The 27,541-nt window shown below is 45.4% G+C and overlaps 1 protein-coding gene across 3 annotated transcripts; it reads left to right on the top strand.

Moving 5' to 3' along the window:
- The first annotated feature begins 9,435 nt into the window (after positions 1–9,435).
- Positions 9,436–20,590, top strand: FAM124B (family with sequence similarity 124 member B). Of its 3 annotated transcripts, none has more exons than XM_064457377.1 (3): positions 9,436–9,548; positions 14,851–15,590; positions 18,310–20,590. In XM_064457377.1, the coding sequence occupies exons 2-3, from the start codon at positions 14,862–14,864 to the stop codon at positions 18,940–18,942; spliced, it is 1,362 nt and encodes a 453-aa protein (XP_064313447.1). In that variant the 5' UTR covers positions 9,436–9,548; positions 14,851–14,861; the 3' UTR covers positions 18,943–20,590. The 3 variants fall into 3 exon arrangements, with proteins under 3 accessions (XP_064313447.1, XP_064313446.1, XP_009503083.2); XM_064457376.1 differs by lacking the exon at positions 9,436–9,548 and adding an exon at positions 14,004–14,426; XM_009504788.2 differs by lacking the exon at positions 9,436–9,548 and adding an exon at positions 14,004–14,628.
- The last annotated feature ends 6,951 nt before the right edge of the window (positions 20,591–27,541 follow it).

The raw sequence follows: 27,541 nt of genomic DNA, 5'->3' as shown, positions 1-27,541 counted from the left end.
TCTTCAGTGTTGATGTAAATGTGTTTCTGTAGTGTTGCTTAGCACTTCGCGCATTGTATAAGTTGGGTTTAAAAGAAACCACAACTGGTAAAGCAAAATTCCCAGTTATATTGCTCTGCTTCAAATGTTTCTTTAACTAGCCATGTTTAATTTAAATATTTGGTAATTTTTTGAAGACCCAAGAAGACAACTTGAGCATGTTTCACTCTTCCAGCTGCACACACTGTTCCAACAACATGAATCAGGAACTTCTCGGGGCTCAGAAAAGACCATAATAATTTTGGCTTTCCCTTCTGTAATTTGCGTTCTTCTAAATTAAACTCTACATTGATGAGGTTTGTTCTGGATTCTTTATAGGGAAAAGGAAAAGATTTTAGTGTGTATAAACTGTATAATAATTTTTGCTGTTGTACTCACTGCTGATGGTGGATTGTACAGGGCGATGTTTTTATTTCACTAAATGTAGACAAAATAAATTTAAAATAAATGGATTTAGTGTACACAAACAACTAATTCCAGTGTGTTAGAGTACAGGGTTGACAATCTTTTGGAACTAAATACTGTCCCCTGGGGAAATGTACTGGGATTGTATTTTGTTAATAAACATCATAGAGGGATCTGTAGCCCCAGGGCTTCCCATCATAAGTGCATATTTCAGGATATTGAAGTGAAGCCATTGTGCACTATTTGTTTTTAAAAATGCATTTTAAACATGCAATAAAAAATTGTTACTGTAATGAAGTTTTTAGTACTTACCCTGGAACTTTTTTTCCTGTCAGTATGCTGCAACAATAGATTAAAGATCGCAGTTTAGTGGCATCATTATTGTCATAGCTAGAAATTGTTTGAAGTGTGCATTGTACTGCGGAGTTTTTATTAAACAGTATTTCTGACATTCTAATGCACATATTACATGGTTTCTCTGCCATGCCTATTTTTCTGGTTTAATTCAAAACAATGTGGTTTTTTCTTGGTCACATTGCTTTCATCCATAGATATTGAAAGATATAGTTGGCATGGGCTTCCCAATATGTAAAGCTGGAGTTGAAACAAAAAGGAAAACTTGGTTGTAGAGCATTAGGATACTGCCAGAGCACTTCTGCATCAGCTGTATTAAATGTGGTGGTGTAATGTAGCAGTGCGATTGGAGAGTATTTTTCATAACGTGTCCCCAGTTTCACCCCTCTCTAGCCTGTTGAGATACAAATCCTGGCTATTGTTCAGTAGTAGGATATTTCTTCTTAAAAAGCAGGACTGGAGTTGGGGTGATATTATAGCTTGACTATTCTGAGGCTTTTTTTAAGGAGCTTTACTAAAGTTTACCGTACACACATGACATTAGCTTTTAAGTCTTTAGAGGGGAGGTGGCTGAGAGACTTTCTTGCCATTGTTCATCAAGAATTTAGCCCAAAAGGAAACAGCTAGGCCATCGGCCATTCTATAAATATATTTGCTGACTGTTACTAAAACATCTGTGTGACTGTACAGAATATGCAAACCTTCAGTAGAAATGTAATCAATGTTTAGCCATAGCACAATACTAAACACAGGTTGGCAGAGAGTCTGGGTTTTGGATTGTGTCTTAAGTAATCAGAAACATCTTCCTCAAAATGTAATTTACTCTTCCACGTGTCAGTATGAAGACCTTCTTTTATGCATATCTTACTTTTTTAATAGCATGAATGTTGTGATAATTACATTTTAATATTTTCCAGGGAGAAATGGGTTCATGTCCTTTTTCCCCTGTGAGGCTTATAGAGACCAATGTTGCTACCCGTGAGACAGGAGGACTTTGTCTTTAGTATTGAAATTGTACTTTTGCTGTGCATCAGCCACAGCTTTCTGCCTCTAGTGGCTTTTGGAAGTGCTGAGCCCGATTGTTCTATGGATGATGGTATAATTATGGGCTTAAGGGTGGTTTTTGGGTGGGTGGTTTGTTTTTTTTTTTTTAACAAGCTATATGGGCAAGAGTGTTTGCTAAAGGAACAGGTGGCGATGGCTGTCTTCAGTAACAAACACAGAGTATAGTTTCCATTTTAAATTTAATAGAATTTTGAAGACAGTAATTATTCAGGAAGGGACTTTTGCTGAAGTCACCTTTTGGAAATGTGCCCTTTACCGTTGAACAATGAGATCACGATACTGAGGATTTACAGATGGAGAATGTGAAAACTGGACAGAGAGAACAAGACATCACTAGGAGTCTGCTTAAGGTGAGTTTGATCCTCATGCTTTTACACTGTGTACTGTGTACATCAGTGAGATTTCTTTTACAGTCCATAGTAGAATTCTGCTATGCCTTATCTAATTTCATTTTTGCTTCCTTTCTTAATTTCCACTTCAAACTTCTCTGTAATTTGGTGAAAATTTCATCAGTAGGATTCTAGTTACATGTATGAGTATAACTAGTAAGTTCGGTTTCCTTGCGTTAATGTGCAGTTAAATGCAGTAACAACACATAATAAACATGGAGTTTACGATTTTAGAATTTTAAAAATTGTAAGTAGGTTTTAAGTTTTATAGCTATTTGAGGGTACGTAGGCATATACTTTCCTTGTACTCTTGACTCTTTAAAATAAACTTGTCTACATTTCATTTACTATCGTAACAAATAAGATTATTCTCTGTATCCCTGGTTTAGTTCTTGCTCTTTTCCATGTTAGCTACCTTTACAGCTTTGATCTGTTCTTTCTGTCTCCTAGAATTAATCTGTACAATTTCGTCATTTGCTGTAGAACAAATGAATGCTAAGTGTGTCTGCAAAACAGACTGAGTCTTGGATGCTAAGCTACTCCTGAACTAAATGTCTCTCTTCCCCAGCTTTCCTAAAGACAAACTTTGCCCTGTTACCTTTGCTCATTGAGAATTGGCAGCTGCCATAAAATTTACTTTTCTGGACCTGTAAAAACAGAAGCATTACACTGAAACTGGATGACTGAGGTATTTTTATTCACAGGTATTGTAATAAAATTGACAGTACCTGATAAGTGGCGCATAAAAATATATATATGGTAATAGAGCCTGTTGTGATGCGTGACTTGGGGGATAAGCTGGCAGAGAGGTGCGGTTCCCATTTTGTCAAAGGTAGCAGAAACTGGAACTACTTGTGGCATCCAGTTGTATGTCCAAAACTGGCCAGAACCTTTATAGCTCAATCCTTACTCTGCTTTGTTCATCACAGTTGTTAGAGGCAAGGTGGGCTCTGATCATTAGCTCCCGGTTCCTCAGACCCACTGTGGATTAGAGTGAAGATTTAATTGTCTAGGCTCACGGCAGCACGTAGAGCTGGTAAGAGGCATCGTCTTGTTTGTGTCCGTACTGAAGCCCAATTTCTGTTAATACTCATTTTGATATCGAATAGGAAATGAAATAACCAATGTGGTCAGTCTGAAGCATGAGTTTAATGGCCCCTCTGTCTTCTGGAATGTGTTATGTGAAAAGTTTGTAAAATGCAGAACTTGATCGATACCCTACTGAAAGCTGGATAAAAGAACAGGACACTAATGAACCGAACTTTCCCTCCTTCAGTATGTAGGGAAGTGTTCATAGAGTGTGCTCACAAACCGGATTGAATATTCTGAATCTTTTAGCTGGCTTTACGCATGTCTTAACCCTGAATTTGGCATGGCAGAAGTGAAATGTAAAGGTGCGGTTCTAAATTGCCTAACAAACAGCTGTGATAAACAGGCAGGGTGCAACAGCACTGGCATCAGTGGAACCTGGCTTCCATTTTGTGGGTATGGTGGTCTCCTTCAGAGCAGCAGGTCTCAGCAGATGCGCTGCGGGTCATACTTCAGGTGTAACCTTACCGACGTGACCGGACCTCTTACTGCAGTACGCTGCTGCTGTGTTGGCATTAGTACGTGCCAGGTTTATAGAACAGCTTCACTCTGTCAGGGTCTTGCTCTTTTCTTCATTTCTCTTCCAAAACTGGAACTTTGATGACTGAGTCTGTGGGAACTAATGCATTTAATATCATTGAGATGAACATGAAGTTTATGGATAAGAAAATAACATTTGAACTTAGAGCAATGATGTTGTTAATCATTCTTTCTGCTGCAATTCAAAACTTAGCTTTAATTTCTAGGTACAACAGAGGCTGAGAAACCCTTCAATCTTAATGACTGCTATTCTGTTCCTCTTCAAACAACATATCACTGTGGTTCACTTAGTTTGTATGCCGTATCCTTCAAATGCTGGCAAAGCATTGAAGTTTGATCTGTCAGAAGCTAAAGCGAAGGTGGTGCAGTGTATTGTGCATGCCCAGGAAAGACATGTTTAGGCAGTGGGGTGATGTGTGTTTGCAGCAAGGGGCTGTTCTGCTGTCATCGCGGCGTGTCAGTTGTCTTGCAGGGAGGAAGGCACATCTCTGGGGAGAGCAAGGGAGGTGCGTGGAGCACAACCTGTTCTGAGATTTTGGTGGGTATTCTGGGGCTGGTGGTGGTCAAAACTTGTGCAAAATGTGGTTTTAGTAACTTGTATTCTTCATGTATTAAGATGGTAAGATGTGTTGGTAGCTTTGTGGCATCCTGGATGACTTCCAGCAAGGAATAAGTATTACTAGAGATGCCTTTAACAAAACAACAAACAAACAAACAAAAAAACCCCACAAACAACCCCAAAACAAAAAAAAACAACCCCAGAGTCTGCAGTACAAAACTGCTTTGAACATCAGAAGTTGTGACACTGTGATAGTGCCAACATTTGGAATAGCGTGGATGGGGGCAGGAAAAGCAACTTCTCTTCGCATTTAGTGTGATATGTTGTTACATACACAACATCAGGTGATGGAACAAAATAGTGTTAGGTCTGGAAATTTAATCTGAAAATTGTAAGTTTTCAATCCAGTCATGGGCATCTTTTTAAGTTATAATGCCAGATTTTATTTCCTGAATATGTTACTTACAAGCTGAAAAAACTTCAGGACTTCCAAAGGCCACAGAAAGTGTGTGGATTAGTTGGCAGAGATAAATGTATTAGTTATTATTTATTATCTGCTTATTTATTTTACCTTCAGTCTAGTGTAAACACTTTTTTTGGATAAGTGTTATGGAGTCGGGGTAACCTTTGAGATGTAGCATGCGCTGTGAGTCTTGTGCATCATGAATTTGGAGTGGGTTTTAAGGAAAGAAATTAGTAGAAAAATACTAACAAACCCTGTCTAGACTGAAATCCCAGTGTCTTGGGCTCTGTTGTTCTAGCAGTCGGTCTGCAGTTACGGGATATGACAGAATTTGGGCTCGCTAGTAATAGCCTTCATACAAAAAATGTGTATTATGGAAATCAGGGAGGGATTTAGCGCTCTCAAAAGGAACATTTCCTGAGCTCTTGGAAATGCACGGTTTCTTCTGTGCATGTTTCATGTTTTTTGAGTGGTGTGTTTTACTAATGAACTACAGTTTTGCAGTTCATAGAGGCTCTTAACATCAGGCACTGCACTGGGCAGAACCACACTGATAGTGTGGTTTCCTTGAACTGCTGAATGCCTTCGTGATATTTGCTGGGTGGTGGGTGAAAGGTAAGGGCAGCGCTAATACACTAGAAAAGGTGCTGAGAACAAAGGTAGGCACTGGTTTCTTTAACACTGAGCTTTTGTAAGAGCCCTGTTGTGTGTGTATTCACTGTGAGTGCTTTTCTCCTGCTGACACTGTACAACACTAAAGTTCGATATGAGCAGTGCTATAACAACAGTGTGTTGACCAACACCATTGCTGTGGTTCGACTTGTGTCTCATAGACTTAACAGGGAAAAATGTCTGTTGAAATCTATAGGAATTCATCCCAAGTCCCAGGCTGCATGATCTAGTGCTGGGTGCTCAGCGAAGAGAGAGATCTCAGTTGTTTGTTCCCATGAAGGAAAGAAGCAAGTATGAACTCTAGGTCTAGGAAGTCTTGATTCAAATTAAGCCTACTGTTAGTCTTTTTGGAGTTGGAATCCAGGTGAGGGAGTAACGTCTGAAACTGCACTGCTCTGCACTTGGCTGCTGGTTTGGTCAGTGTGTTGTGATATAGAATAACATCAACATGGAATAATATTTTACAGTCAATTTGCTCAGGAAATAATGGCATTAAAAAATGAAGAGCAACAGAAAAATGAGGTGTTAGCTAGGAATTGGTGAATAATAGGCAGAAAATAGTGAAAATACTATTCCAAAGGGTAGGAGATATGCTCCAGGTTCTCAAATCACTGTACTTCTGCACTTTAAGCATCTTTAGCTTCTTTGGCATCTTCTGCACTTTAGCTGCAGTAACAATTGTGCTCTGAAAATCCGGTGTGGATGTGGTCTTACTACCCGTGGACAATTGTGCTTTCTCTCTAGGTGGGCTGTTAGGATCATCTTTAGCCTGGTGGGTTTTTTACTCTCTCGTTTTTAATTTTTATTCATTACTCTCATTAGGTTAGTACCTGGAGCCTCACCTTGTATTTACGTGTTTCCTTTGTGAAATGCTTCCACATTTATGTATGTGGAAAGACACAGCATTGGTTCTGCTTTAAGGAGCTTATTATTATATTTACATCTAATGTGAATTTCTTTATTTTTACAACCTTTGAAGTTAACCCAGGTTTTTCAAGGACAGCCTGACTGTTCTAGGGAAGTACACTCACAAACTGTGGTTCTGTGGCATAATATTTCTGCCTCATGGCACACTAAGGCAGGTACTTCTAGTCCTTGAGACTTCTGATAGCAAACACAATCTGACCTTTGTTCTCATAGGTTTTGCTTGCAAAGAACTTGCAAGTGTGACGGGACTGTAACTAACAGAGCAATATCTGCCTGGGTCTCCAGACAGCCTGACATAGCCTGCCTACTCTCAGCAGCTGTTTATCCTAAAGCAAGAAGGTGTACTGCTGTGTTGGAGAGACGGGCCTGATCCACCTCCTTGTCCTGGAACTGCTGACCTGGATTAGCTGTGGCCAAGATGAGGAAATTTTCTGGAGAGAAGAGAGTCTGGGAGCCATGTGCTTCTGTTTGCCTGAGGAGAAACTGGGAGGTAAGAGGGATATATCAGCGGGTGCAATTTCCAGTCACTGTTTATGAATAGCCTTTACCAGCCCTGTTCTTGGAAGGAAAAAAATCACAGTGGGAGGGAAGTCCTGAAGTCCTCAAAGTGAAGCCACATTAGAGCCTGATAGCTGCACATGAGCTCAAAGGCCATAGTAAGGCACTTTTTCTGTGCCAAGTTTGCTAGGGCATGCTCCAAATCCCAGTAACGCCTGAGTTTCTTAGACCTTGCAAGCCACTTCTGCCAATATGCGTTTGATGTTTGGATATTGTTCCTTTTGAAATTCTGTTAAAGATGAGACTAATAACCTCCTGCAGCTTGTCTGTCATAGCATTTGTTATCAACTTAATTATGTAAATCTGCAATTCCAACATAATGTGGGATCCAGGCCAAGACTTTTTTAATTAGAATTTGGGGTGTATTATTCCGTATCTCTGGAGGGCTGTCCTCAGGAAAGGGAGTAATTAGAAGCCTTCACACCACGTAGGTCTGGCTTGTTCCTTAAACTGGAGCGTGGTCTCATTGGCAAGCTCACCATCTCCTGGTGTCTTGCGCTTATTAACGCTCGGTATGGCACAGTGTCTCTCTGCATCTGCTGCTGGCCTTCCAAGAATTTTTCCTTGAGTTTTCTGCAACAATGCTGCACTGGGCCCTGGCAGTCTTGGTTTTGTTTAGATGTGGCTGTTTTCTTTTTCTGGAAGGTTTTTAATTGAAGTGTAATTTATATTAAAAAAATGCTAGGTTTAATCTTTCAGAAATGAGTCCCTGAAGCTAGGCACTTAAATTCACATGTAGGCAAGCTGACTCCCCCCTCGTCCCACACTGACTTGGGTGGGAGTGGGGTTGATGCTGGGGATGTGGGCAGAGGGCTCCCAAAGATACTGTCTTGAGTTGGTGCTAGATCTTCGCTCTGTGTAGTCAACAAGCTTGACTTTGTTTTCTAATACTAATTTCTGATATAACCTCCTATTGGCTCATTCAGTGGATCTAGGTTTGTGTGTATGGAGTGCTTTGGGTTTTTTTCAAATATTTCAACCAAACTGAAAACTGAGGAAGAATCTGTCTGTCTGGAAGTGCCCCGTAACTTGCTGAGGAGACATAGCCCAGATTTGGTTGGAGCTGAATTCAAAAGCTGCCTCAGTCAGGTTGTATAAATCCAAATCTCACAAACTTTGTGTTTGTGGCTGCCATGGGATGTCTGCAGCTAGGCATGCTGTGCCTTTTTATGACATATTTGTTACTAGTAAGAAGCTATAAAGGACAAAGCGTATTTCACAGCTTTTTGGGGCACGTGGTGTGCGCGCATTGCTGCGAGCCGAGGCATGCCACCGGCAGCAGTCAGTACAGGAGCCTGACTGCCGAGGCCTGAACCGGGTTGGAGTTTCTGCAAGGAAACTTGAGCATATTTGGTTACATGCGCTTGTTTGGAAGGCTTTACACGTTTCCCTGTGTTCAGACTGCTCAAGAAGTGCAGCTCAAGAAGGCAGTCCATCTGAATGACCTTCTGCTGTTCATGCGTTGGAGATTTCCCTTGTGTGTGGCTGTAGTGGCTGTCAGCCCTCTAACTGGAGGGAGGCCAGCATAGGTCAAAGGTGTCTACATAACCACATGTGTCTCGGGCGTCCTAGGGCACTGGGGTGGGAAAGCTGACTCTGGCTTCAGGTACACAGAAATTCTTTGTTCCTCTCCCTGAACCTTGTCTTGCTGCTGGATCTCATGCACCCCATAGAGCACAGAAGAGGGGCGGGAGGGAGGGCAGCGTTGATACACAGTCAGTCCTATCAGCAGACTGGCTCTTGTCTGACAGTTACAGACAGCAGCAGCATCCTCTCTGCCCATTGACTTTCCCTTTGCTTAAGCAGAATGGGAGCTTGCCGGAGTTTGACAGCTGTGATATCAGCCTGGTTTGTATCACTGCAATAATTCCAGTTTAATATGAGGTTTCCAAGATCCTGCTGAAGTCAGTATGTATTTTGAAACTCAGTCTTCAATCTAGGCTCTCCTTTTCCTGAGAGATCATTCAGGTACCAATAGTAAAAGCTTGATTACCTCAAAGTCGGTGGCAGCTTTAACATGGGCTTTAGCAGGGTCATGGTTTGGTCCATTGCTAGCGATCTGCCTCATCTCTGTGTCTCAGTGCTGCTCTCCCAGCCTTGACTTGCACCAAAGTCTGCGTTGCTTGAGGATAACTTACTTGCTTTGCTTTAATAAATACAGTCACTAAGTGTACAGGGAAAATGTGGTTTGATCCTAGTTGTCCTTCTGACAGTGCACTGTGCTGCTGCAAGGATGCCTGTTTCCCCAGCCACTGCGGCAGAGACGTCAGGAGGAACCTCTCTCAGTTTGTATTTTATCTCCCGAGAGTCTTGAAAACCCTGTCTTGCCTGTGCATCTCCTAGCACGGTGTTTCTCACGGCAGGCGTCTCAAGTCGCTGTGCCCCGTCAATGGGAGGAGTTGCAGCCTGCTGCGCCGATGCTGCTGCCAGGTCGGAGCTGCGACTCCCAGCAGCAGCTGAGGGTCAGCCCTCCTAGTAGCTCTGCAAGGTAAGACAGGCTGCAGCCTGCAGCGAGTTTCCCCTTCCTCCTCTTTCTAACTGTATTTTTCTTTTTCTCTGTTTTGTTTTGTGTGTGTATGTGCTTGGATTCTGGTTTGCTGTGTGTGGTGGATCTGTCTGTATTTTCTGTGCCTGCTGGCAGACCCTTGCTGGATTCCTATTCTTTGGTTTTTGTTTCTTCCTTTAACCAGCTAACATTCAGGAGAGAAGTCTACTTAAATAAATGCAACAGGTTAGATGATTTCTTTTTTTTCCTCTTTTGGTCATTGGGGTTTTATTTTCCTCCGAAGTGATGATGGAGTCATAAGGTTTGGAGCAAGAGACAAACTCTTTGAAAAGTTTTTGTTCAAGAAAGACCTTAATCCTTATTTTTGTCTCAGTACTGCCTATGCTGTAGAAAATAGTCGCCTAACAGGTTAGTTTAGCATTTTTGTCCTTGTTATAGGAAGAGTTTGAGATTGGCATAAAACAAAAAAAAAGTCTCTTAAAAGTTAGTAAGCCCAAGACATTGCATGGATTTAATGAGGCCTGCTCCCAAGGTGCTTAGGTAATTCACACCCAGTCCCTCTGAAGTTAATTATATGCTAGTATACAAAGCATAAGTCCTTATAAAGTAACTTCCTTACAGATGTTACTATGAACCTATTAAAATCTTGTGATGCATCATCAGTCTGTTGGTGTCAGCTAGAGCAAAGGGCTCTCATCGCCACGGAGGACTAGGCATATCTTCAGAATTCATTATGAAAGGAATTTTTAATTATTTTGCTGTGCCTTTCCACCATAAGGTTTTAAACGTATAGCAGGTATATTCTCTAAGGCTTCACACAGTGTTTGTTCGCTCTTTGTTTGGACTTTATTTTATGCAGGGCTTACTCTAGTGTATATATTGGTGGTAGATAGAAATACGAATATTTGTGATGCTCTTACACAAAGCTGGACTACCCCAGCAGCCTGCCGTACCTTCTGCTGTGTGGCCAGTCACTATCATGTGGGGATCGTGCTCTGATTTTATTTTTTTTTTTTTGAGTACCATATCAGAATATATATATATTCCCACCCCACCCCCCCAGCAGAGTGGCATTTCACATAAGATTGAACTGCTATTTTTCTAATCTCTTAAGGAAATCTTTCTTGGCGTGTTCAGTAGGTCACTATGAATAATGTGCTTTTCCGTTTGGCAGCCAGACTGGAAAGCTGGGGGAAGGGGAAGCAGAGAGGAAGACAAGGACTCATTACATTCAGGGATTGAAGTGAAACCAGCACTTCCCTTTTACTACAAGATCCAGCAAAAGATGTTCTGATGACAGTCACTTTTTTCCAACCCAAGAACTTGGTGGCTCTGAGAAAAGCAGTGGATGAGGAGGTGTAAACTCACCAGGCTGCAGCAGTGAGGGAACGGATGGTCATGGCATCCTGCCTTTACCCCAAGTTTATGGGGGCAATAGACTGGAGACAAAGTGAGGGCATGAAAATACCCTTGTCCGAGGCTGGGGACCCTGGGTTTGAGCCCTTCCCTGTGGACATTTAGATGTCAAAGGAAAGTGGAAGAGGAACAGAGAGCACCTTCTACTAGAGCACCTTCTTCTACTTCTACTAGAAGGTGCTTAGCCGGGATGGTGAGGCTGCCCTCCAAAGGAGGGTTTCAGGCAAGGCTGGTGTTCAGTTCATCTCATGCTTCTCAAGGTGTAGGAGTGGTGGGTACCCCTGACCTGGAGCTGCCAGAGAGCTCATGGGTCTGAGAACCAGGCCTAAAACTGTTCTTCAGGCAGCTCCATCAGATAGAGCTCGCAGGTGAGACTGCTTCCCCATCGCACCCCAGCAAGTGCGCTGCTCGTGGAGGAACCACAGCATGGTGATAGGGTTCAGGATTTGGCCCTTTTTGTGCCTAGGCTCGGTTTCTTGGCTGTTGTAAAACCTGGTGACACTTGAAATGGATGGCAGCTATGTCAGGTCCCAGCTCTGTGCAGGAGATATGCTGGTCACGTTCAGTCTCTGTGGGAGGCACCTGTCCATCTGGAAACCAGTTTGGCTTCCCCTGCCTACAGTGGGAGCTGGAGAGAGATGTGGTGTCTGCATCATTTCCTAACCCCTGCTCTGCCCAGCTCACCAGCCCTTACTCTGTACAGCTGCTTTGAGACAGTTCATGTTACTGGTATTTTATCTTCATCACTACAAAGCTGCTAGCCCCATGGGATTTTAAACAGCCTGGCTGATGTGATTTGAGTGGGGATGGGGGCCAAGAGCTGCGCAAGCCTGTCGTGATCGATGGGACTGTGCAAGGAAAGCAGCACCAACCTGCGCTCGCTCCCTCTTTGTGAAAATAAACGGCTTACTGGTGGAGGAGTGGCTGGGTCCTCTGCTCCATGGGAGAAGGGGGAACGGAGAGCAGGTAGCCGGGCTGCAGTGTAGGAGGAGCCCAAGGGGGTGATCAAGCAGGGAGAGAGCAAATGTAGTGCACAGGGCGAGCGTGCATGTGGGGGGAGCCTGCTCGTGGGAGGGGAGGCATGGCAGAGTGAGTGCTGGCAGGCAAGGGGGTGGCTGATTCAGGTAGCTCCACAGCTGAGAAAATGCACGTGATCTGCATCCCTGAACTCATCACCCAGCCCCTAGCAGTCCTGTAAATCCATGTACTCCGTCACCTTCTGAATCCATAAAATTTCCTGCTATTGTGTTGCCGTGTGGCTGGCTTAATGACACACTGTGTGGAGAAGTCCTTCCTCACTTGTTTGGAAATGGGTGTTGCTAGCTGCAGTTTATCCCCCTGCTGCTTTTTTGGAGGGTACTTTAGCATATGACTGTGTTTTTACCCTCCTGATGCCATTCATAACCTCATAGATCTAGAGCATATTCTGCCACAGTTCCTTCTCCAGCCTGACCGTCCTTGTCTGCTTGCTCCCCTCACTAAAGTGGCTTCTTTCGTTACTCTTGGCTTCCTCCTCCTGCTTTCTCCCTAAATCTCTGCATCCATTTTATTAAAGAGCAGCTGGAACAGCACACAATAATCAAGATACAGATGTGCTGTGGATTTGTGTTGCTATACAGTATTTTGTTTCCTTCCCTATTCCTTCCTTAATACCATTGTTTCAGGTATTTTTGCCACTTTCACCCAACTGCCTGCTCAGCCCCTGGTAGCATCGCAGGGCTGTATGCCATCCTGCAGTCCCACCACTGTGCACGTAGGGTGCGGATTGCTCCCCCCACCGCCATGGTTATGTTCACTCATATTTACCCCCTTTGACTCTTACTGGTCTCTGCTCATCTGCCCGCCCCCGGGGCGGTACCGCAGGGGTGGTGCCTCGCTTCGGCACTCTGCCGCCGTGGCCCTACTGGGCATCTCTGCTGTGCCCACCACCATTGCCTCGTACTAGAGCAGGGACCCCAAAATGCAGCTCGTGCCTCCAGCTACAAACTGAGCCCCAGTGACCTTTCTTTAGTTCCAGAGTGTTTTCTTGTACAGGAAAAATTCCCCCTTTCCTCACAGGGAGGAAGGCTGATGATTGCTTGCCCCTGCCCTGTAGCAAAGGGTTGATGCATCATTTCCTTTTACGTAGTTTAGTAAAATTGTGTTGTTCAGAGCTCATCTAGAGTGTTTGAATGTTTTGAGCACTTGCACTCTTGTCTTCACTCTCTTCCTGCAATTGTCCGAAACCTGGATTTTTTTTGTTTCCCTCCCAAGAGATGTTGTTACACGCTTGGAAGTGTTGTGGGTGGGTTTGTCTCTATCAGTGCAAATTAATTTTTCCCTCATTTTCTAGTCACCCTTTTAGTTTTTATTGTAGGTTGGTGTCAGTGCGGTTTTAAAGCATCAATGTGTATTTCTACCAGTGAGAGTGATCTTCTACATAAAAGAAACCAAGGCACTGCTGCTTGTACCTTTAGACCTTGGATATTTTGTTCAGTTGAACATGACACTAGGGTTGTATTTTAAAAAAAATTAGTTCAGAGTTTTAAATAACAGACTCTTCTTAATGCTGGGATTTCTGCACAGTGAACAACTGCTTTGTGTGTTTAGCTGTTTGAGAAGGAAATTGATATGTCAGTAGAGAGGTGTGTTGTTCTTCATTAGATGTAGCTGGATACATCGTCATAGGCCCCCGTTTTGATTTAAATACTGGCTGTGGGGACAGTTCTGTATAGAAAACTGGGGGTTGGCTTAACTTGTATATATTGATCCTAGGTTGGCAAAATAAGGAGATGTAGGGACAGTGTGATTTATTGTTGAGACACTAGAAGAGGCCTGAAGAGAGGTGCATTTTCAGCATTCCTATTGTAGTTTACACATTAAGCTAAATTAAGTGCCAATATGTAAACCCAAGAAGCAAGGGAGAAAATTTCAGGTTTTCTTAAGGGTGCTGATTACATGGGTATCTCAGCATTTAAAAAAAAAAAAAAAAAGAAAAAGAAGAAAAGAGAGGTGGAAAAGAGGGGAAACAGGGCACAGAAAGGGGGAAGCCTGGTACCCAGCTTTTATAGGCTATGTATAATAACCCAGGACCTGGTTTCCAGTTAGGTGGTGAGCTACCTGTGTTGTGAAGCGTGTAACTAAGAATCGAGGTTTTTTCCCAAAGCTCCTCTTTCCTGAGGCTGATTCATATCTGCCCTTATTGTTATCTGCTGTGTTCACATGGGGTTTTTTCTTTTGTTAGTCTGTTTTCCTTCCGCGTTTTAAAAGAATAGCTTATCTGTATGCCCCAGTAGGGTGTGACTCACAAAGATCACAAGCTTTTTACAGCAAGCTAAAGCCCAGCCTGCTGACTACAAGAAAATAGCTGAGGTTTTCAAACACACGTGCCACACTGTCTTTGCAAAAGGTGATGATCGCACTGAGATGCGTGCTGGTGGTAGCACACACCTCCACCGCTGACAGGCAAGTGTGCTCAGAGTCATCTCCTCTTGGAGAATTACTGCTTTTGTGCTTCAGTGCTTTTCATTTCTGCTGCCCTGTCCTGTGAAGGACAGGAGCAGTAGGACACAGAGGTGTTTCTGGACACATTGGTTGCAGGTATGCAGTGACCACAGCTCAAGTCTTGGAGTTGGAAAATGAGCCTTCATCTGAGCTCTGCTGTGACGTGAGTTACCTGGGACCAGTCATGTAATGCCTTGTCACTCTTTGCCTGCCTCATGCACTTTAACTGTGCAGACCTGTGTATTTCATTGGGCTATTGCATAGCTTGGAGAAGACTGAACTGATTCTAAGTCTTACAGTATATACCCCTCATGTTAATGAGGCTTGAATAGTAGAAGAAAGAAAGGGAAGGAACCAATTTGTCTGTGGTGTTTTTTTTGGTCAGGAACCTTTGCAATGGATGATGGAGCAGACTCTCTGATGACTCTGCACCTTCTCACCAATTCAGGACACTCGTTGCTTCTGCAGCAAACTCTGGATCGGCTTTTGGAGTGGATCTGCCCCGACGTTCGACTTTTCCTGGTGGCTGAGCGAGTTACTCCATTGAAATACTACAAGAGATATGGTAAGAGAAGCTGTGGCTTTCCTGGAATATCTGTTCTCCTTTTCTTACATGAGGACTTGGGAGAGGAACGGATTTTCCAGGTCTATGAGCTCTTCCAGCATCCGCCCTGGCGCTACCAGTGTGCCCAGATTGCTAATGGACAAAGCCACCCCTATGCCCCAGCTCATCAGGACTTCTACGGCCTGGATGACCAGATGCCTGTGTGGGGCATCAGGCGGGTGCATTGTGGCCCTGAAATCCTGCGTGTCACCCTCTACTGCAGCTTCGATAACTATGAGGATGCAGTGAGACTCTACGAGATGATCCTACAGAAAGAAGCAACTATGCAGAAAAGTAACTTCTGTGTCTTTGTGCTGTATGCAACCAGAAATATTGCCGTGCAGCTTTGCTTGAAGCAGCTGCCCATCGGGGTGGCTGCTGAGCCAAAGGAGTCATCTGCCTTGCAGTTCAAGGTGCAAGAAATCGGGCAGCTGGTGCCTCTTCTGCCTAACCCATGTATTCCTATCAGCAGCACCAGGTGGCAAACACAAGATTATGAAGGAAATACAATTCTGCTACAGGTAGGTGTTTGTGGTGCTCTTAGAGGAGGTGAGGTTTTTTTTTCATTGAGGTGGGGTTTTTTTAATTTTTTGAGTTTTGGTTTGATTTGGGGTTTTCGGGTATTCCCCCCCTGCCTGCCCCAAGGAAAGCAGGACTGGTTAAAAATGGAAATTAAGATTTTGCTTATTTGTTTTCTTTTGAATTAATGAATACAGTAATCAGTATCTGCCAGTGCTGTGATGCTGTCAATAAATAGAAGCACAGATCCTTGGAATGTTTTGATGTTGTTAAATTAACATCATTACTGTTTGCCTGAAATTGAAAGTATTAATGCTTTTTTGGAGCAGGCTATTTTAATATCTTCCCTTTCCTGCCTGAATCAAATGATCATAGCAGCCTATTCTTTTTCTGATAAATCATTACGTTGTGTTTTTGAAGGCAGATTTTTAGCATCTAAACCCAGATGTATTGTAAGTATAGTGTTGATACAACATCATCTGCAATAGATTTTGTGAGCTCTTGAGTGAGTTGCAGTTGGGCAAAAGTGCTGAAGAAATGTGTCATAGGAAATAACTGCCTTTTCTGTTCAAGTGTGCAGTCCAGAGGTGGTGTGAATACAAATAAATAAAAACCAACAAAGACGACTGTGCTGAGATGATACATAGTGGGAAGTATACGTGTGAGCAGGAGAGTAATTTAGCTCAGTGTGCTTTCTTTCCGCTGTAACAGCCCTTCCCACCTCTGATTACTTTTTGTTGAAATTTGGGTATTTAAATTTGCCCATCCTGTGGTATTTCATTTTCCTTCCACTTGCTACAAATCAGCTTAATTATTCTATATGGCCTATTTTTATGCTACTCTGAACACTAATCCATGATCAGCGTAGCCTTTGCATACTTCTCATTCAGTATTACTTATAAACTGGTTTGCCACCAACTTTGAAGTTGGTCCTGCATGGTTTGACAAAGAAAGAAATAAACCACATCTCCTTTTTCTTATTCTCTGAAGTTGCTCGCTACTTATTGTTCTATTCCATGTCCTTTCTCTGAGTGTTTACAGAAGATCCCTGTTGCTCAAATTTTACAAGTTTAGCCTTAAGACTCAAGTAGGAGTCTTAACCAGGAGAGTAGAACCATCTCCGTATGCTGTGTTTCACAAATAAAGACATGAAATGTGTCTCTAGTCTTGGGGAGGGTTGGCGAGGCAGGTGCCTTGCTCTGGGTTAGTGTCCCTAGGGGTGGCATGCTCCACAGGAACAAGTGGGACATGTTTAGCAGGTCTGAGTCCCATTGGCCTCGCTGGTCTGACGGGTATCTCCTCCTTGGGTAGGTGCTGGTCCATGTGTTGTCCAGCTGTCAGAGGAATGCCACTTGATCTGGAGCTTCCTGGAGAAGTTTCTTTCCAAAAGAGTTGGTCAGGATTTGCACATGTGAAGGAGCTCCAGTAGATCTGATGCCTCCAAGAAGGTTTTGGAACAGGTACAGCTATTTGCTTGTGCTGTGTTTAGGTCACCTGCAGCAAATCTGTCATGTGTGCACTAGTCCTGAAAGCCCTCTGAAAGCTGTGCACAAGTTGGGAGAAACTAAATTCAAGTGTAATTTTCTTGTTTCTTTCTCAGAATAGTAAGGTTTATGACCATTAATTTAAGTTTTATAATTTATTAAAAGATAGGTGAGCCTATGGGATTGTTTCAAGCATAGGGTAGCTGCTCAGCTGAGCACTGGAGGGTACTGTAGAAAATCCTGAGACTGTCAGCCTGTCTGCAGAGGGTCAGACCAGGGCTTCATCCTGCCCAGCTCTGTCCCCAGCAGCAGGTCACAGGCAACTGCCTTGGGAGGAACAGTAAGAGGACAAGTATGTATTACACCCCACCAATATGCTCCCAATCTGCCTGTTTTAAACTCAAGGTTCTTCTGAAGCCAGTTGTGGTAACTTGCAGTGACTCTCCTTTCCAAGTGTTTATCTAGTCTCCCCTTGAATCCATGTGAACTTTTTGTATCCACTAAATACCTTGGCAGGGACTTCCCTAGGTCTACTGCCATCTTCTCTTTGAAATTGGCTCCATCTGGCTTCCTTTGATGGCCTCTGCTTCTTGCATTGCAAATGGCAGGGAATGGCCAGTACGTATCTGTTTCTCCAGGTGGCTCGTGGTTTTTGTAGTCTTTTATTCTCTCCCTCACAAACATTTTGTGGGGTTTTGTTTGTTTGTTTGTTTATTGTTCCCCAGGCTTAAGATTCCCAGTATATGTGGTTGTTCCCTTACTGTACTTGCAGCTGTCCTCATTGTCCATTCTCAGCCTTTCCAGCTCCATGATACTCTGTTGTGTGCTGTGGTTGAGGAACAAACACCATGGCCCAGCTGGGGGACCAGAGCTGTGCCATGCATAACAACATTCTCTGTTTTGTTTGGAATAATTCTTAAGATTTCATTTGCTTTCTAGACTGCGGTCAGGCAATGAACTGATGCTAACATCGTGCTGTCTGCCACAGAAATGAGACCCTGGGGTTACGGTCAACTCACAACCTAGCATTTTGTATGGAAAGCTGGGATTGTTTTTCTCCGTGTGTGTCACGTTACCTTCATTGTTTCATCTGCCACCTCTCAGGCTTGTAAGAGTCTCTAGGGGCTGACTGACTCACGCTGCAGGTGACTTCAGCACAGCGAGGCTAGGTGAAAGCATCACCTAGTAAAGCTAGAATGATCTGTTAATGGGGTTCTCTCCAAATTTTATTCAACAGGTTCAAGACAGCTCAAAGCCCCATGAAACAAACGTTGGGCTTTCCCGTAAACATAACAATGCGGGCAAAGAAAAAATCCTGCAGGACTCTGTCCCAGCCCCTCTCCCTGTAAAGTGGGGTAATCCTGGGCAGAGAAGCCGGGAGGTGAGACCTACAAAGGGTAAAACAAAATCTGACCGAAGCAAAGCCCTTACTCCTGAGCAAGCTGGCGGTGACCTCCATAGGCACGTCCGCTCTCCTCATGGTGGTCCAGCAGCCCCGTCGCGGTGGGATGCCACCGCCCTCCACAGACAGGTGAGCAGGGAGCTGCAGGCCTCTCTCCAGGAGAGCAGAGTTCATCAGCAGGCAGTGGAGACCAACGTTGACACCGGCCTTGCCGTGGCAAATCCTGCAAGTGGCCGCTGCCCGCTGACCTGTTTCTCCAGGGACCTGCGGAGCAGCCTCCTCCAGCCGCGAGCACCCATGGATGGGGCTGGCAGCACTGTGCCCTCCCAGGACAGGACCCAGCTCCTGTTTGCTGCATCCAAAAGGAGTAAAGGAGCAGGGCAAAGAGCTTCGGGCTTCCATTCACAAACACCACAAGCTAGCCGTGCAAACAGAGAGGAGGAGGAGGAGGAGGAATTCTTTATATGACTGAAAACAAATGTGCCAGATGGACTTATCATTTCCAAATGACAGCACAGCACTTCTGTGTGTATTGTGCCTCCTTGTGCTGTGACTGCTGATGCTCAGCTTATCTCTGTAGTTGTGACATTTCAGTAATGGGTTCAGCAAGATACCACTTGCCTTCCATGGAGTGGTGCTAAGGAGGCTGCAAGCAAAGCAGGGCAAATAACACTGTATTTACAGAAAGGTTTATTTTTTTAATCCAGAATAGGTTGGAGGATTATTGTGCAATGAATAGCAATAAGCCATATGACACCTAGAGCTGTTCTAAATTGTTAAACAAAAAAAAACAGTGACGTCTTCAGATGGGGTTAGAAAGTGTAGTTATCCAAAGCTGCCCAAGCAGCTGGATGGCCCTGGCCATGGGGGCTCATCATCCTTGGCTGGGACATCTTGGAACAAGGTAGTGGCATGGTCACAGTTGTTACACCGATTTTCCTCTGCAGTCCTTCTCGCTTCCCGTTATTTGTATTTAAAAGCTATCAATGTCATCAATTTTATGCAATATGTGAAACATAAGATTGTTCTTTTAAAATATTTTTGAAGAAAAAATTTCCAAAGAGACCTCTTCCCCAAATTAGCACAGTACACACAAAAAGCAAATGCTTGCAGGGAATAGTTTGAGCTGTTTATGCTCCAGTAAGACCTGCTGTTGCCTATTCATATGACACTTAACAAAATAGCAACAGGCCAGGCTTTGTAGACCAGTGAGCAGTTATCAGCAGGCAATCCTAACTGGGTTTTAATTAACAGAAGAGAAGAGAAGGTAAGAGTGCTGGAGGGAACTGCTGAATGCTGGAGGGTAAAAAGGACAGGAGAAGTGAAGTAATGTTTCAGCAACAGATGCTGAAATAACTCCCATCTTGATGAGCAGTTTTCTCAGGTAGGATTAAGTAAATCTCAAAGGGAAAGAGATGGGAAGGACATGACAGAAAAACGAAATTACCAAGAGCCAAATCTGATCATACTTACCTTCCAAACAGCACAACAAAGAGGTATTTTTTCCTTTTCTGAATTCTGCTTTACAAAAAAAGTGTGAATTTGTTTGGCGAGTGGCTTCTCATTGCCTCTTCTTGGTTTGTAACTCGAGTTTGACAGGCACTAGCTTCTTGCAGCCCAAGGAGAGGCAGAGGGTGATAGGCAGCAGCAGAGCCCTCCTGCGGGGGGGTTCTGCACAATTTTATGGGTGTTCAACACTTGTACGTGTGCCAGCTGAACACATCGCGTGCTGCACTGCCACAGCTTCGTCACCCAGGGAAGTCCAAACTCACCCCTCTGCTGCTGGTGGGCTGTGCAGCCCAGTGGGACTAGAGAGCAATGCCAGTGCTGGATGTTAGCTTGGGTTTCAGGAAAGCCCAGCTTTTCTGGGTTTAAAGATGCAGCCAAGTTGGTCTGAAGTGCTGCAGGTGGGAATAGGGCAGTCCCTGCTCTGTGCCCTCGCAGCTGGTGTTGACCTGGAAGCGATGCTCATGTACCCTTTGATTTGGGGACCTAAACCTGCAGAAAACTGAATAGGACACATTTCACTGGACACTAACAACCCCATGTTTTCATAAGTTCTGTAAAATTTTTGACTTTTTAATAAATCATACTGTGATATTTTACAACTATGAGAGTGATTACTTAATCTTACCTAGCATGCTGAAAAACTTAGCCGGTGCTCTTCAGAGCTGGAGGAAATGTTTGGTTAACTAGGAAAGCAGCAAAGAGAAGAGCATGCGGGCAGGTTAGCTCTCTGGGTTCCCTGCACTGTGTGTGAGGATGGGCTGGGAGGGATAAGGGGGCATGGGGTTACAGCCCTGGCAGTGGGCATGGACGGAATAGTCATGAACCCAGAACTAAGACAGAAGTGGGACTCCTCAGACAAAGGGCTTTAAAGAGACATTTCATGGCCTTCTCTCTACTCTCATGCCCACATTACTGAGTGTGACTCTATTTAGCGTACTCCCATTTTTACTTAAGAGAAAGAGGGTAGAAGGTCAGTATCTAGCACAGGGAAAATGCTGCATCATTTAAAACAACAAAGAGAAGAAAAATTATACATGAGGTTCACCTGCCTGCAACAGATCACAGAAGACGAGGAATTCAAGTCAAAGGAAACTTGCCCTGAAAATATGCTTGTAACAGTGAGTATATAAAATCTATATATTTTAAGTGCAGGATACACCTAGCATAAATGCTGTATTACACAGGCAGCTGTAGGGTCAGAGGGTGCCATTTTTCCCTGGATGGGTTCAGCAACGGCAAGCAAAGTTTTACATTTTCTGTAGACTGTTCATATGTCTGCAAGTTTTAGTTTATGTTTCTTCCTTATATACTGTGCCATTTCTTTCAGGTGTGGTTTGTTTAATGTTTTGGGTTTTGTGGTTTGGTTTTTTGGTGTTTTGTTTGGGTTTTTGTTTGTTTGTTTTGTTTGTTGTTTTGTTTTGTTTAAAAAAAAAGACTAATAAGAGAGACCGTGGCTTGACATGGGTCTGCTGAAGCTCTGTGCCCCAAACAGCACGTGAGCAGCTCCCAGGTAAGCAGGTAGGCCTGGCAGCCTCTTGGGAACAGGCAGATGTGAGAGGTGCATGGGGTTGGCAAGGCTGGCGGTGAGCTGAGCAGGGGCTTCTCTCTACCTAGCTCCTGTTCCGCATGCAGGTCCCAGCAAACCACACATAGGAAAATGGTCTTGGTGGAAAACTGAAGAGGGAATTTTGAGAAGTTACACTCAGTGGTATGACAGCACTGCAATCCTGAATGAAGGGAAATAAGGGGCTTTTACCATCTATTTGTGTCATGCTTGATATAAATTATTTAGTCCAATAGAAATGGTTCTGACTTGTCTGTGAGTGTCAGAGTGATGGTACTATGGATGCTGAGCCTCTGATTCCTCTGATGGACACCTCAATGGACAGCAGCTGGGGTGGTCATTATGGGTGGGCACCCAAGAAACAAGATTTTAAATTTCCAAGATGTTCATTTCTGACGGTGGCAGGCACCCTCACGTCTGTCAGGTGGTGTCACACCTGGGAGCATGAGCAAGACCCTGGGACTCCTGCGAGTCATGCTGTGCGTGCCCATTCCCAGGAGGAAGCAGAGATGCTGCCGTGGCTGTGCTCAGGAAGGTGAACAGTCCCAGCCCGAAGGAAAAGGCTTTTCTCCTGGGCTGATTGCACGGTCTGGGTGATGGAGGGGGGAAATCTGTTTTTGCAGTAACAAAGCAGGAGCGGGGTGAGTGCTAAGAGCAGGAGCCAGCAGCAGCAGGAGAGCTCACTCTGGAGTTGCTGGTTAAAGCAACCTGCAAATGCAGCTCTTATTGCTTTTGTTGTTTTAGCCCCTGGCTACAGAAATGGTGCCTTTTGTCTCCTCTGAAGCGAGCAGAGTGGTATTTCTGAGGGATGAGTTGCTGGGGAGGAGCAGGAATACTCCCGGCTGCCTGGATACAGGCACAAAGGCAGGGAGCGCTCCCCACGCCTGGCATGGTGCCACGGCCCAGGCGGGCACCCAGGCAACCTCGGCCTTGGCACACGGCCGCTGGAGTCAGTAGTGACGCCGCAGGCTTGGCCTCTCATATTAAAGAGACGTTGGCAAGCTTGATTCTTTCGGGGAAGCAAATGCTGAATGCACTCTTCTTTCCTGAGTTTTGGGCCAAATTCAGCTTTCGTGAAAGCCTTGGTAAACCCTGAGGTAGTCCAGCAAGCACAGCCGAGCTTTGCAGATTTACACTGCTGGGTCTGGGGTGGGACTTGGGCTTCTTCTCGGCTCAGGCAGGATATCCTTCATCGGTGTTGATGCTGTGCTCTGTGCTGAGGCCCAGGAAAGACAAAGCTTCACGGCCACTTGGTGGAGGAAAAAATGCTGCGTGAATCAGAAATCCTGTGTTTGTAATGGGGACAAAACCCAAAAATTGTCCCTTTAGCCAAAGAGCGCAGCAGCTCCAGCTCCTCTGCGGCTGAGCCATGGTGTACTCCTGCAGCGCAACCACAGCCCAGGCATTGGGTCTTCATTGCCATATATTGCACGGGAAGGGTGCAGAGTAGCTGACTGATGGGTCCCTCTGTTAGTCTGCACGTAGCCGTAGCAGTAATGTAAATTTTCCTCTATTGCCTCTCTGCTGTATTACTTGAGCCCAGTCAGGTGCCCTGTCCCCTTGCCACTTGGTCTTCTCAGAGTTTGCCAGATCCCTTCTTTTTTTTATTATTATTTCTTTCTTTTTAATTATTATTCATTTGTTTGTTTTCTTTTGTTTCCATGGAGCCTGCCTGCTGGGGCGTGCGCTGGGCCGGGTCCCAGGGTGCGGGGCGATAGGGGCCCATCGCCGCCCGTTCCTGATGCACTGGATCTGCCTGGTGCCTGCAAAGGGCACTTTGCCTCCATGGGTCCTGTCCCCTTGGGATCTGCCTGCCCTGGGCTTCCCCAGCTCTGGCAGTGTCTGCCCCCTGCTGGGAATGGGGATTGATTAATATTAAATTACCCCGATATATAAGAAAACAATGGAGACACTAATAATGAGGAAAGCCAATTTATCTCTCATTCATTCATTTTCTCTGCCAGCAAACTAGTTAATTAAGGAGATCTGTCATATAAATGACAAGGAAAAATTGAATCCTTCCTTGAAGTGTTTTATTGTTTCGATGGCAGCCTCAGACACTGATGTTCTGCAATTTCATATGCAGTTGTTACTGTGTACCTGCTGAGTGTACAGAAAAAATTAAGATATGTTACTGATGTGCTTGTTACAAAGAAGCTTTCCTTAGAAATGCTATGGCAGATCAACTTTTTAGCTGTAATAACAGAAAAAAGTGAATCATTAGTTTTAACTGGGGCAATTTCATTTCAAAGGTTAAAAAACCAGACTTCTTCCTTTTCACCAATAGTCGAGCACCAAAGGATTGCTCTTGGGTTGTCATGAATTAATCCTGTTTCCCCTTGATGGAGGCGATAGGTCGTTGTGTGACGCTGCAGGGTGGGAAGCAGGACCTTTGCTTTGGCAGGGCAGAGTGGGAGGAGATGCAGAGCGCTCCGGGGTCGTGGCTGCGGTCGCTCCGTGCCCCGCGCCTTGCTTGCAAATGAATTATGAGGCCCTTAGGCTTTGCTTTTCTCTAATGATGAGGAACAGGAAACTTCTGCTGAAACCAAAGGGAAGCGAAGGAGAGGTCTGGGCTATGAGAGGGAGGCAGAGGGCTTGCAGACCCCCCGTGGCACTCTCTGTGTGTGGCACGTGTCCTCTCCCCCCCACCACAACGACGAGGTTGGGGGTTCACCCCTCTCAGCACAGGAGAAAGGGTGTTTCAGGATCAGGGAGATTCTCTGCGGCCCCTTTTGCCCTCAATGCTACAGACACTGCTCGGGGAGGAGGAAGACTACGGTCCTTGTGCACGCCAGCACCTCCCTGCCCGTCCTTCCTGGCACCTCCTGCAGAGGCCCCGCTTTGCAGCAGCTGCCTGGGCCTGTACGGCAGAGGTGGGAGGCCTTGCTGCTGGATTTTGCTAGTGAACCCTGAACAAACCTCCAAATATTAGTCATGTTGGTCTGACAGGCTGGCTGGCATGTGACATGCGGGAGTAGAGCAAAAGTGTGCACCATCAGGGCTGGGGGCTCAGCTTGTGCAGAGCTGCCCAACTTGCATGTGTTCCTAATGAGCCTTTGCTTTTGTCGTCTTCTCCAGTAAGTGTTTTCAGGCAAGGCTCGCCAGGACCTTTCGTTTTTCCTCAAGGAGGTGAAAACTCTTTTTTTTCATCCACTCATATGGGTCCTGATACATTAAATCCAGGAGTTGCATCCTTGCCTTGGGCTGCTGCTTGCTAGCAGGCACCAAGCACTTGGCAGCAGCAACTTCCTGAGGATGGGTGGGATGTACAGGAATGACCTGAGTGCCCTATCTGGCCCTCAGTAAGAAACCTGGAGGGAGTACAATGCATTCCCCTTCAGCCTGCTGCAGATCTGGCTGTGGACTTCCTCTCAGCATGAGGCTGGTTCATCCCTGCAGTGGCTCAGTGCCATGGAGGTGCTCTGCTGCTTTGTAACCCCTGCAGCCAAACATGCGATGGAGGGAAAAAACTAATGAGAGACGACAAAACGCCTATCAAAAGGCATGCCTGACACCTGCAGTGTATTCCTCAGGGTGATAACTCATAGTCTGGCCCCTCTTCTGCCAAAGGCTTCAGCAGCAAATAGTGTCCTGGATCTGTCCCTCTCTCAGCATCAGGCACTCCCCATCAGCTTTATTTCCAGGAACAGCTGCTTGTTTTCAGTGCCGTATCTCAAGCTGAAGACCTCAAATCCTTCGTACCTCAATGAAAAGATGTCAGAGGTATTTCCCTGCCCCTAAAACATAACAGTAGTTATACAGAATAGCAAAATACAACTGTCAAAATAAGGGATTCCTCTCCTCTTTCCATGTAATAGGTTTCATTAAGCACAGAGGATGCACCTGATCAACCTAGGATTAAAAATTCCATTTTCTTTTACAGGAGAAACAGGGGTCACACGCAGGTTTAGGAGGGTGCCTGGAGGGAAAAATCAATGTGTTGGGTAGTGGTCAGTAGGGATCTGTTGTCCTGGGCACTACCAGGAGTCAGTGATAGTTCCACTGAATTTCTCAACCTCCTCTAAACATCAGACTCCTCCTGACACCACAACTGCATTGCAGTTTGCTGTGCTGCTCCTCTAATGTTTAATTCTCATAATTTGAGAGAGGTTTTAAGAGGCTTCCATCTCCCACGGAGCACTTGCATTAATATTCCAGTTCAGGATCTCAGTTCCGCTGCTGATTACAGACAAGGACAGATCCAATTTCTATCAGTGTGAATTAATATTCTTTAAGAGTCCCAAAAGCTTTCTTTTTCCCTATCACCCTCCTTCAGGCACTGGCAGCCTGGCTGTGCTGGGAGGTGATTAGGTTTGTAAATTTGTTCCTGCAGATGGTGGGTGACACCATTAGTTTTCTCATTTCATTTGTGCAGCTGAAATTGTGACAGCCTCACGTCTTTAATTGGGATCATCTCAAGTTGCATCTTGGCATCAGAAGGAACCTGGTAGCGAGCAGGCCTCAGTAGGCATGGAGCAGATCGGAAACACTGGGGCTTTTAGCTGTCATAGCTGGTAAAAGATCGATCCTTGCTTTCCAAAACTTGAAGATAGGATGAGAGATGCCCTGACAACTGACTGGAAGTGGGAAGATGTCCCTTGCTCTGAAGGAACCCCCCTCCTGTTGGCATAGCTGGGATACAGCGCCTTGGTGTGGACGAAGAAGAGAAAATCCCTCCTCCTCTTCTTGCCTTAGGTTTAGCTCACTGTCAGTCCCAAGGTAGTGGCAGGAGAGGTGGAGGGAGGAGGTGATGTTCAGGGTCATCCCACCCCTTGTGCACGTAACTGGCTGTGATGTGCTGGTGGCTGGGATCATCCCTGGTGGGTGTGGTGTGGAGACAAGTGCAGGTCCTGCATCATCTCTCTGCAGTTCAGTGTTTGGGGTGGGAAGGGGTGTAGTTGGAGCTGTGACTCCTTGATGGTGGCCTGCCCTGTGCCTGGGCTACCTTCGTCTCTTTCTTCACACGGTGACAGCGAGCGTTCCTGTTGGGCGGGGGTGACCAAAGGTCTCTGCAGAGCTCCACACAGCCCCCGGTCACCCTTGATCCCTGCATGGCAGGGGAACACCCTGCCACCACTGCAGGCAGCGTACGTCAGCCAAGCGGCTGCCTTTTGCACTGTCAGCTCCAAAGTCTGCCTCAGGAGAGGGCTTTTGTGCAGTGCTGGGCTGCCCAAGAGCAAGCATTATCAGAGCATCTCTTCTTGGCTCCAACTTCTTATTCCAGCATCACCACTTCTCCTTCCCTGTTCCCTTCCTCACTGTCCTGCAGATGATGCTCATCGGGTCTCACAGCTGGTTGCAGGAGAAGGGTCCAATCGGGACCTGTGTTGTGGGGACAGGAGGGTGTGCAGGGAGCTCTGTGCCTCTGCTGTGGGCAAAGGGCTGTGCCCTGCCACTGCTGTGGTGCTTCCAGGAGGAGGGAACAGGATGACTTACCTGGCAGCAAAGCTCAGCCTTAAATCCCAGTGTTTGTCTGAGCACCAGTAAGGAAAAGCCTTGGGGGTAAGCAGCAGTGTCTTCAGTGCCCCTTTTGATCTATATGGAAGAATTTTTCTAGGGCCTGAGAATTACCGGCTGGTGGGATGGCTGACTGCAGCTTAGAGTGATACTACATTTATATGAAACAAAATATTAAACTGCAGCCTAATCTCTCCTTAGATCTCATAGTTTATCTGTTCACACCCACCAGTGTTGTGCTGGTTGTTTGGAGGCTGCAGACGTGGAAGGGCTGTCATCAGCCTCCAGCCAGAGTCCATCACACTCATGGCCTTCACATGAGTGACTGAATCAGGTGCCTGGGCCATAAATGCTTGTCTGTAATCCTTTCTCCAGGCTGCCTGGGAACCCCATCCTACTGCTGGCCTCCCCAGGGGCTGCCCCCAGCTGACCCCTGCTCTGAACTGCCCTACAGCAGCTGGAGCCTGCCTGCACCATCTGTCCCCTGAGTTCATCGGCTGCGGGGAGAGTCAAGGCCTCTTTGGGGAAAGAGGGGCA

Source organism: Phalacrocorax carbo, chromosome 7 (genome assembly GCF_963921805.1).
Source record: "Phalacrocorax carbo chromosome 7, bPhaCar2.1, whole genome shotgun sequence".
In the NCBI taxonomy this organism is placed as follows: Eukaryota; Metazoa; Chordata; class Aves; order Suliformes; family Phalacrocoracidae; genus Phalacrocorax; species Phalacrocorax carbo.
This window is presented reverse-complemented; position numbering and strand designations above follow the sequence as displayed.

What these genes read in the sequence shown, in the direction of transcription:
- FAM124B (XM_064457377.1), top strand. Translation starts at nt 14,862, where the DNA reads ATGGATGATGGAGCAGACTCTCTGATGACTCTGCACCTTCTCACCAAT. An exon ending in GAAATACAATTCTGCTACAG is followed by an intron (nt 15,591 to 18,309) that starts GTAGGTGTTTGT and finishes TTTATTCAACAG; the next exon opens with GTTCAAGACAGCTCAAAGCC.